We start from the raw sequence: 11,667 nt of genomic DNA, 5'->3' as shown, positions 1-11,667 counted from the left end.
TGTAAAGCGAGCCGATTTAAATGGATTTGTCGCTTACATAAATGACACTGATCGTGAATGGCCTCTTGCAAATGAAGCGTGAGCTCGAGCGGCGAGGTGATTTGTGAGTCAGGGTAAAAAAAAAAAAATGAAAAAAAAATTGAGCGAGCATCATTAAGAACACACGGAGGGTTAATGATAAAAATCAAACATCATCGCTGGGACTCAAAATAATGAAAGCACACTTGTAACAAGCACTCTTTTATTCTTCGCAAATATCCTGATGAATCAAAAACATGAGGGATGAGTTTCCTCTCCTTATACACACATAAAATATCACATCAAACAAAACTGAGATCCCCATCTTTTTTCATCATCCTGTATCCAAGTGCACATATTCATATTTTTGAACAGAACGTTTCGTCTGACATTTTCAGCCAATGCTCACACGAATGATTTCTAACTTTTTGGACACTAGGTGGCGGTATAATCTGAGGGCGTGGTTATTCCCAAATCTGATGGTTTATTGTCATTGATACATGTACACAGAGGAAGATGGTAAGACTACAGTTAAAGATGCACCCAGCTTGGTATTATGCAGCTTTTTATTTGTGCGGATGCGGACTGCTACACAGAGCTGTAAGCTAGATAGAATATTGTTGGTTTTCTGGACTTTTTTTGTTTTTACATCACTTTCCCTCCATTAAAGCCTGCTTAACAAAACCAAATTGAAACAAAACACAAAACAAAACACGAAAATGAAGCCAACCGGATAAGATAAATAAAGATTACAACTGATGTTTCAGTGAAATATGCAGTAAAAAGATTCTCAAGTAAAAATTGTGACATTGACTTCAAGAACGAGTTGTTCCCTGAAAGTGAAAAATCTGAGGTACAGTATGTCGATCTGTGATGATTTTAAAATTTTGAAGTACCTCTGGTCTTCATTTTTGATTTCCACAGATTCAAATGCAGTCTTGTGGACACCCGGTCAACATTTCACTCCTTTGGATGCTATTGGAAGACAAAAGAGAAGAGGACTTGATAAAAGTGGGTCCAATGCAGACGAAAAGATGCCGCAGCATTTTTTTTTTTTTAAACAGCAAAACCCCCCAAAATATCCAGCAGTCAGGATTGAGACTGAAAAATTCAAGGATGATGACTGGAAACTTTTCTAACCTGCCGTTTCATCCAATTAAACGCTTCACCAGTCAGTCATGGATATTTGTCTCCATTCTATTTCCCAGATCTGAATGCTGAGGAGTGTTTGGGGGGGGGGGGGGTTGTCTCTCTGTGATAATCTAGTACGAGGGAATTGGTGGAGAATCATCCAGAACCAGCACGCGGGAGCTCGGTTAATAAAGTTGTAACGAGTCAAAACCCCGCCGACTGTTCACGGGACTACCTGATGTTAAATGACACATTATATTCTAGCAGTTTCTTTATTTTCACTACCAAGGAGGGTCCGTTTCCAAGTTTATACAAAAATTTTAGCAATTTTCCTGACTCTTGGTGGACGGGCGAAGACCAAGGCCGAAGGAGACACCATTACAATTTGGGGCACATCCGGCATTTCATTTTTGAGTTGCATAAATTAAATGGAGCTTTTATGATCTGCCCTTGTCCAGCTCTTGTCCAAATATGGTCATATCAACTGCAAAATCAAAGTGCAAATGGAGAACATGTGGACCATGAGGTCCCCCCCAGGGCATGTAGAACAGTCAATATATATAATTTGATTACTTGTTTTGGGGAGAATGTTACTGTTAGCCAAGTAACAAAAACAAATAAATACTTCAGAACAGACAGATTGTTTTCATATATCCTCATGTACTCTAAAGTCATTTGAAACTTTTTGAACTCTTGGATCAAAGAACGTAATAATATTGCTGTACAGGGATCCAGAAATGTAGCTACAAGTGATGTAAGGGTGCCTTAAGCCAAGCTTTGTCTAAGCAGAGGCCCTTGGAATCTCTGTGTCTGCACCATAGACAAGGATTCCCATAAAACATAAGCGCTTTGATTATTCCACCATCCTAGGACGTGACAAAAATGCAGACCAGCCCTTCAAAGAAGTGCTGTACAGAGGTGACAGAAGCTTTAACTGAGCCAACTTGAAAGTGGGTCCTGAGAACACTTGAGTGTATCTGGAGGAGCCAGATAAAAGCAGCTAATAAATCACCTGCGTGCATTTTACACTGCAAGATTTCAGACTATGAAAGTGTGTGTGTGAGAGAGAGAGAGAGAGAATAAAAAAAGTGCTTTTATGTAAAGAACAGAACAGAAAAAAGATGGAGATTACAGTGCACACTGTCAGAGATAGTTTAGCACTGGAAGGCACCGACCCCCCGACTGCGGCGGGATCTCTATCACCTGAGCAAACACATTACATGGTGGGTCAGAGCAGCACGTGAAAGCCGGGTGGATACACCGCAACACCTGGTCTTTGTCTGGCTCGCCCTAAATGCTCCTGTTTCCACTTCACCAGTCCAGATTTCTCTGGAGCAGCTCTGCAGTGAACAGGTCAAGGTTTTCCACTGAGTGAAATTGATCATCACTTTTTTTGAAAAACATATTGTTTTCATTAAATTGTTTTCCATAGAGCAGTGACTCTCCGAACAAGATCAGTAGCCCCCTGGTGGGCTGTGAGGACACTGCAAATGAGCTACAAGAGACTCAGAGTTTCTATTTTGTCATTTTGAATTACAATCTTTATTATCAAATACACCATAGTGATACCAGGTTGGATTTTGTAGCATTTTATTTGTGTATTATTTAATCATTCAGTGTAAAAAAAATTCACCATTTGTAATCAATTTATTCAGAAATAAAAGAAAACTAAATAGTGAAATCTTAGTTTGATGTGTTGGTACAAGATTTTCAGATTTCACATTGAGTTTTGGAAGAGCTGCCCCACACATTTTATCGTTACTCACAAGTGCAGGGCATGAGTCACGCGACCTTGTACACAGCTTTAGAGATGAGATAAACTCTTGTAAATAAAACGTACACAAAGCCACGGGTCCTTTTATTCCCGGGCTTAATCATTAGCCAGGGAGTGTGGCATCTGAAGCACCATCGCAGCAAATTCTAAAAACTAAGGGTGTAAAGTAAGTAAACTGTAGTGGATTAAAGGACTATGACAGAAAGAAATGATTCTAGTTTGTTCATTCTGTACTCTGGCTGCACCTGCAATAAGTTAAGTGATTAATATTTCTTCATTCAAAGGTTTTTTTTTTTCCCTCGCTTTTTCAGGTCTTAACATGATCCCAAAAGCAGATGGTGCGGTTGTTTAAATCAAACAAAGAATGGAAGTTCAGGCCAGCACTGGAAAACACATCCCCATTGGAAGCTTATCATCTCTGAGATACAGCAGAACTCTTTGGTTAGCGGTGATGAAACGATAACGAGATTCAGTGCATTTAAATAAAACCACGAATATGAAACCGTTTGGCCGCTGGGGAGCACATGCTGTGGTTTTCTCTTACAAAGAAAAACAACAACAACAAAAAACAAACCAACAATCAGTGCAATCTCAGTAAGTAGTCATCACTCTACCTCCTATGTTAAACCTGAATTACAGCGTGTAGCTGTCGGAGTCTGCAGCCTGACATACACTGATCGATCAGTTAAGTATTGATCTGAGAGCCTGATTCTTTATGAACAGACGTAAACAGAAGTAAATTGCAGGGGAGACAGGTCCACTGTGCTATCAACCATCATGTGCAGCAGGACAGGTGGCAGTGCATCACCCTGTTGCTTTATTTCCTTGGCAACTGGTCTGATCTTATTTGCTTTTCTGCTGATTGATATATCGGTCAGATTTACTGGTTATTTATCTTATACTTACAGCAGCGGCTAGCGCTTGTTTCAGATCTTGGATGACATCTTCTTCATCTTCCAGTCCCACAGAGAGCCGGATCAGTGTGTCACTGATTCCCAGGACATGCCTTTCGTTCTCTGGCACTGATGCATGGGTCATAATTGCCCTGAATTATGAGAGAGGACGGTTAAAGATGAGCCTCATGCAGAGAAACTATATCCTGATATATCCAAATCAGAGCAGATTGAAATTCTACAAGTACATTTTTAGAATGACAGATCTCTGCTTCCCCCTTGTGGTGATATAGCTGAGATTACAGCCCAGTTTGCACAACGCGGCATTATAAACACCTGATTAACCATGAATTAAAAACTGTAAATTACTTACAAATTAATTACATCAATGAAGGTATGCAATACCGTGGTATTTTATCCATCTAGGTCAAATAGATCATCATTTTGCGACCTTAATGCATAAAAATGAAGTCGTAGAGTAAACCTTCTTCTTGCCAAATAGTGACCCTGCATTAATGCATGAAAAAGTAGGTTTAAGTCATTTACAACTCTTAACTACTGGTTTATTAGGTGTATACAATGCAATTAATTACATTCTTACAACCATCTGTTAATCCTTTAGAAACACAGAATTCTCGTGAAGGATAAAGTGTGCGCAAATATCTTTTTTTTTTTTTAAATAAAAAAAAAAAAACTTGTACAGATACTTACGGAAGTTCTGCTAAACTTTCATAACCGCCAAGACTCTCGGCTACCGCAAACATCTGAATTCAGAAGACAACAGGGCATATTAACTCAAAGCACAGTGTCGTGCAACACGGTGCACCGATACTTCATACAAAATAGAAGAAATTAAAATAACCTGGTTACACACAGATGACAAATAACCACAAATGGCCCAAGTTGTGGTAACAACAAACATGGAGGTGTAGGATGTGGCAGTCAAACTAGCATTCAGCCTCACTGCAGCCCTAACGATGTAACTGTGGATTATTACAACACCTTCACCAGGAAGAGGTCAAAACTGATGACCCTGGCGATGGCGGCAAATGTGAAAGTGATTCTCCGACTACAAATGTTTTGTTTTGACTTTTTCACTACTTTTCCCTTCTTCTCTAAAGCACTTATGCCAGGAGGCCCTATTTGTCTCAACATTCCAACCTTATCAGTAGTAAAGTTTTACCTTCACCCCTGGATCTGTCTGATGAATAAATCTAGTCATGTGACATCAGCTCTTCTACTCGCTACACAATCTCTCCCTTGGAACACTTCAGTTAAAGCCTGTCTAAATGAAATAAACAATTCTGTCAAATTACTTTAAGGCTTTTTAGGAAGGTGGTGGCATGCTTGAGTTCCCCCTTAATGTAGAAGGTGATCATCCCTGGACATCCGGTGCATTGTTTCTTCACCACATCATACTGCGGGTGAGAGGGTAGACCTACAACAGAAGTTTAAAAAAAAAGAAACAGTCAGCAAAGACGTGGACATATTCTTGACAAACCAAGATTTATTTACATTTGTTTGATACAGATTACACACACACACACACACACACACACACACACAATTTTCTATGGAATTCTTGACACTTCGTGAATGAAAGAGCTGCAGATAAGCTGCAATCACGGTTAGCTTAGATTTCATTGGCAGACCATGTGTGTTGCATCCTGGCATGCCAGGGGTTAAAGAGTGTAAATGGGCGAATGACACCTGAGAGCCGTCACATTTAAGCAGATGATGACAGAGAGGTCAAAGTCTGAAATGAACTGAACTTTTCTTCACTTGTTTTTCATTGGTAAAAAGTTACAAATCTACAATAATTCCTGCTCAGGATTAAAATCTGGCAAGACTATTCTATCTCATGTGGAATTATGTTGATATAAGGTATATTTATTCTTATACACGATCAAGTGGGAACATATTAGGGTGACAACAAATGCTCTCTTAGGATATATGACTTATGTAACCCAGGGTTGGAACCGGCACAGCAACATCTCTCAGACCAGATCACAAGTACAGGTACTTGTCTAGAACTGTTTAGCTCGTAAATCTAATAACCATGTGCAAAACTGGTGTCAAAACCCCAGTGACAACAGGGGTGTGTACTGTTTTGCCAATTCTCCAGAAATCCACCTGGATAGATTACTTTCTCCACCCTGCTATCCCCCTCAAGGAACCTGGCAGCGGCCATGGCATTCTTGAAGTGTCGCTCCATCCGCAGCTGTAATGTCTTCAGCCCACGGTTGCACAGGAAGCAGTCGAACGGAGACGGTACGCCACCGAGTGCTGACCCAAGGCATAATCACGTGAGAGAAACAAAGAAATCACAGAAAAGCCAGATCAGACAAACAACAAAAAAAAAACATTCTGGAAAAAAAAAGGTCTAAATAGGTCGAGAACTTTGGCTTCAGGAGCAGGTTTTGAGTGAATGTAGGTCATGTTGAATTAATGTGTTCACCAAGTACTGAGTGTGGCAAAGGTGGACGTTGTCTGACATTTATGATCTTATTTCTGGTGAGCAGCCAGTTTAACCAAACTGACTTCACACTTTTAAAAAAAAATTTCATGTGTAATCAATATCAACTTTTGGACTTCCGAACATCTCCTGTAGCTAAGCGTGTTCGGTCAAACCAGCAGTCCGGGAGCTGAACTTAAGACTTTCAATGTTGCCGACGTGCTTCGCGACATTTTGTTTATTCTTCTCACCATTCTGCAGAAACTTCAGCCGCTCATACAGATCTTCACGGTTTACTGAGACCAGGCCCATGACCACGTCACTGTGACCTGTCAATTACAAGGTGAGACAAATCCAAATTAGTGTTGTAGAAGCAAAAAAACCCCCCAAACAAACAAAAAATGTTTTAAAATGTTTCATTTTTGTGACAAGATTCAACATAAAGATTTTGAGAAAAAAAATGCATACACTGTATGATTATGTGTGTTTTCTGCATTGTCAATTTTTTTTGTACAGATGTGATTACAAAGCTGAATCCCTCTCATGCTCCAAGACCTAAGACACTGAAGTGTTAAGTGTCAAAACAGTTGGGTCTGCCTCAGACATCCTTTTGATTAACAGCAGTGAGGCAGAATCATTTATTTATGTTCAGACAAGTTTGTTGTCACCCACAAGTGCTGTTCAAACTGGTATTCTAACCTTCGGAATACATTCTTACCATTTAGATGAAAATACAATCAAGTGATGAGCACAATGTCAAATCGGAGGTGCCGCTTACCGTTCATGTATTTGGTGGCTGAGTACATGCAGATATCAGCTCCCAAAGCCAAGGGACGCTGAGAGTTGCCACAAGATAAACATATGAGTTAATCAATAACTTTTTTCCGGGCAATTCAAAATCTGATAACAGGGCAGAATTAAAGAGCAGTGGACTGAAATGAACCGCACGTGTCACCTGGAAGTAAGCCGACATGAAGGTGTTGTCAACCGCTACCACGATATCTTTGTTGTGTTCATGGATTAAGTCAGCACAGGCCTTGATGTCCACAACCTTCATAGTCGGGTTGGTGGGGGTCTCGATCCACACCAGCTATACATGCAAAGACAGTAATGGATGGAGCGACATGTTGAACAGGCTACAAACCGAAAAAGTAAGTTCATGTATGAGCGCTAAGAGCTCATGCGCTTGGGTTCTTGTTGAAAACACCAGATAAAAAATCAATACAAGCTGTTGGACAAAAGCCCAGGCTGAATATGTGAAAAACAGAAAACAGCAACTCGTCTCTGACTTACTTTAGTATTTGGTTTCAGAGCCTCTTTCAGCTTCTGTGGTTTGGTACAATCAGCGAACGACACATCAAGACCGAGTTCAGCTGCAACTCTCTGGAAGTAGCGGTTTGTGCCTTGCAGGTCATATACACAGCACAAATGTCAGCATTTCCAGAAACCCCCAAAATAGTTTACTTTGACTTCTTCTCGCAGCCATTTTATATACATGCCGGGGCGTTATTAAGAGTCACTCACCTCCATAAACATCATCCATGGAGACAATTCCATCTCCTGCCTTCAGCATATGAGTGATAGTTACTGTTGCTGCCAGACCCGAGGCCAGAGCCAGGGCTGCAGAGAGGAGGGGAAAAACAGTAGAGTCATTGACAAGCTTACCTGCAGTTTGCATACATCTCCATTTTTAAAGACCCTACTTTCAAAATTATCTTCAGAATAGAATGAACTAGCAGCTATACTTACAATATTTTGCTCCATCCAGTGCTGCTACAGCCTTCTCAAGACAGTTTCTTGTGGGGTTTCCACTCCGGCTGTATTCAAACCCCTGCATAAAAACATTACAACATCTCAGTTCCATTACAACTGCATTCAAACCCCTCAAAGAAGACGGCAACTTTTTTGGGAAATGCGCTTATTTACCATCCTGCCCAGAGCCAGGATAGATACCTTTCTACCCTCTGGAGGTGAGAGCCAGAGACTAGCTGAATGCTCGTTAGCTTGGTACAACGAATGACAGCGCACAAGCCACAAGTAAGATTAGCAGCTCTTGTCATTAGCAAATACTTTGTTTTGTCAAACTTTTGAGCTGCTGCGTCAACTCACTGTACCTAGTCAGGAAAGTAGTCGTGTCTGATTTTTATATCTAAATATATTGTATATTTAAATTGATAATTTATATCTTACTTATATTAAAAGGCAAAGACCATTTTGGAGAAGAGCCTTTTTGATTATTTTATGCTAACACTTCCAAGTAACTACCATGCTTTGAGGTTAACAATCAGCCAATAATTAACACACACAAGTTGTAAATTTTGTGTAGCCTGTCCAGTAACTGCTTCACCTGGCACAACCGGTTTCAGGTACAATGCACGTCTTTGACGGAACACACTGAAACATACGTGGTGTTTCACATTACATCCATCAGCTTATTGCGACTAATTCCTTTTCTAAAAAAAACAAAAAAACAATCGATCTCAGTAAGGAGGACAAAATAAAGATCAAATTGTGTGTGTGCGAGTGTGTGTGTAGAAGAGGAGTTCGAGAGTTGATATCATCAGTCAGACCAAGGACTTCTGCTGCTGCACATAGTTTTGGCAGCAAGATGTGTTTTTGCTTTTTACAAGAATGTAATAACATCTTTCTTCAACTATCACGAGGAACTCGCAGCAAATGAGTCCCTGGTTTGAAGATTTAAACCTTTTTTTTTTTTTTTACTTAAGTATTCTTTCACTTTAAAAGTGAATAGGACTTAGTGGTTCTATTTAGAGTTAACAACCAAGCTGTGTTAACACAATAAAAAAAAAAGAAGTCTGACTGGCTGCAGACATAAAAAGGAGCTTTAATGGCCTTGAGCCAAAGTTTTGTTCCTCCCTCCCCGAGAATATGGCCATCTGTAAATATTTAGCAGAACGAGAGACACCATATACGCTCGGATTATTTACATGAGACAAGTTTGTTCATGTTTGCATATTTTCCGTCGAAACAATAAGGATATACATTCCAACCTGGTGTTAATGTGAAATGTCAGGCATTTGTGAGCTCCATGTGAATACAGTTGCAGCAGATACGGTAGGGTCTACAAAACATATATAAATATATATTTAAAAAATATAAGAAAGATTAAAAGACCACCACCATTCTTAAAATAAATTTGATTCATTAGAAAAAACAAAACAAAAATACTCTTGATATTTGTGTACCTGTTGTTTGAATCTATTCAAAAACACATTTCAAGGACAAAAACAAACCCGGACCTCACTCAAGACTGCTCTCATGTGTTTCCCTGATTGTGAAAGCAGCGAGTGCATACTGACTTTCTGACGCTGAAACCCCACTTCCTGTCTTTGTGTGAGCGTGTCTGCCAGTAAGTAAGAGATGTCCAAGTGCCAAAACACAGGCAGGAAAAAATTAAAACAGTACTGAAACAAGTGTCAGTTTATTAACACACCCATGGGTGTTCACCCGCTGCTATTGGGTAACGCCTGAGAACTTAATCATTTTCATACTGAACTATTCATTTACTTCATTTATAGGGTCATCCATTCCAGGAAGACACCACTCCCGTTGATTTAAAAAAAAAAAAAATTCTATAGTTAGAATATCTTTGACCCGTTAGTTATCGTCACAATAACCTACACACACCTGCAGATGTCTAAACAGTGTGTAGTAAAGTGCCAAACTGGAGAAGATCAAATAATGACGGTGTGACATCCTAGTAATAAAACCGGTGTGTCTCGTTTCGGACAAACAGAAAGACCAGTGTCAACTGTGATTCACGTGACTTGGTCTGAAATCTGCAACAAACGAGAAAAACAACATTTACACACATTTTTCAAATAAACGTGTACGTGGCGGATTGTATAGCTTTGGGTGTTTTGCTGACGTATTGACTCAGCTGTCTTTTAAAAAAAATGCAGAAAACTAGCATCTGGATTATCATCTTGAGTGTGATGCTGACGAGGGGAGGGGTAAAGCGGGTGTAATCCACGCTCCCCTCACCCTCGCCTGATATTGGGCTACTTACGGCGTGGTTTCCTGGTCCGTTCTGTTTGAAAGTAGTTGAGAGAGAAATCAGCGGGACAACGGCCATGGACTTCCATTGCTCTGGCTCTTGGCCAACGTGGATGGCGTCTGTGGCGAAGGACTTGTAGGGGGTATGAAACCCGGCGAACAAGTCGCCCAGCTCGCCTTGAGTGTTACCCCCCTCCATGATTTCAAGTTCTAAACCCCGTCTCACACAAGCGGAGGATAGGATGAGTGTGCACTAATGTATAGAGCCATTTCATAGAGCCTTCCACTGCGCTTGTCCCCCTCAGCCAATCAGCGCTCATCAACACTGAGAGGACGGCGCTGATTGGTTCTTTCACAGGGGTGTCCACGCCACGTGACCTTACATGTGTTTGCGTCCTTCTGATGAGTGTAAGTATGAGGTTTCTCTGCTGATGTAATCTATGCTGTTACTTGAATCACTTATTTTATTCTCCACGTACATGTTCTAATATACTCTATTTTTTTTTTAAATATTCAACATGAATCCTATTTTACTGACTTTAAATTACAACAGCCTTACAATCATTACGGTCGACATCCAACGGAGTGACGGAAGAGAAGAGCAAAACTCAAACTTCCGTCCTTCTACATAAAGTACTAAATATATACAACAAATGGCACTTTTTGTTGCTGTGAAATTATGTACAGAAATGATATAACTTATCATTACTATTATTATTTTACTGTCAAAGCTTAGACCCAAAATATGTATGAAACTCCATGCACCCGTACAATGGAGTTTGTAACCAGTAAACTCTTGACTTAATTTGGATTTTATTTTTTTCGTCGTGACCCATGAAAAAGTTTAGCTGTGTTTCCATTCGTGCTCCATAGGGGGAGAAAGTGGTTCACTATCTGCTGCCTCAGCCTGTAGACCGCCTCACAGCTGGCGTCACTGAACAATTAAATATATATATATATATATATATATATATATATATATATATATATATATATATATATATACATACAGAGAGAGAGAGAGAGAGAGAGAGAGAGACTAATGTGATTTTATGGAGGAAAAAGACACATTAATGGTGATTATTGTCTAGGACTTTTGCGCATTATGATGAAAATGTACTATTTAACTGTTAATGCCATCGTACTTTAGGAATATTATATTATTAACCGAATTGCTAATCCACTGAGTATTTATAAAGAGTCAGTGATTAAAGGAACATTAGGGGTATTCACTTAAATAAAAGGAGTGACCCAACAATGTAATCCACAAATTACGAGAAAATATATCAAATTTGTATGCAATATTATCGAAGGATTCATGTGTATGCAGCATTTCTAACGGCTAACTTCCCTCGCTTCTGACAGCCTGCGTTAAATTG

At 39.8% G+C, this 11,667-nt stretch overlaps 1 protein-coding gene across 1 annotated transcript; it reads right to left on the bottom strand.

Annotated features, from left to right (window-relative positions):
* Positions 1-224: 224 nt before the first annotated feature.
* Positions 225-10,584, bottom strand: cth (cystathionase (cystathionine gamma-lyase)). Its single transcript, XM_086224643.1, has 12 exons — positions 10,302-10,584; positions 8,021-8,102; positions 7,796-7,891; positions 7,565-7,674; positions 7,227-7,361; positions 7,050-7,107; positions 6,523-6,600; positions 5,950-6,102; positions 5,133-5,254; positions 4,528-4,580; positions 3,830-3,968; positions 225-993 (listed from the first exon to the last, which is right to left on the bottom strand). The coding sequence occupies exons 1-12, from the start codon at positions 10,485-10,487 to the stop codon at positions 979-981; spliced, it is 1,227 nt and encodes a 408-aa protein (XP_086080769.1). The 5' UTR covers positions 10,488-10,584; the 3' UTR covers positions 225-978.
* Positions 10,585-11,667: the final 1,083 nt, after the last annotated feature.

This window comes from Aulostomus chinensis, chromosome 14 (genome assembly GCF_037954235.1).
Source record: "Aulostomus chinensis isolate RoL2024-O1b breed Wild chromosome 14, RoL_Achi_v1.0, whole genome shotgun sequence".
Classification (NCBI taxonomy): domain Eukaryota; kingdom Metazoa; phylum Chordata; class Actinopteri; order Syngnathiformes; family Aulostomidae; genus Aulostomus; species Aulostomus chinensis.
The sequence above is the reverse complement of the archived record's forward strand: the minus strand, read 5'-3'. Positions and strand labels throughout refer to the sequence as shown.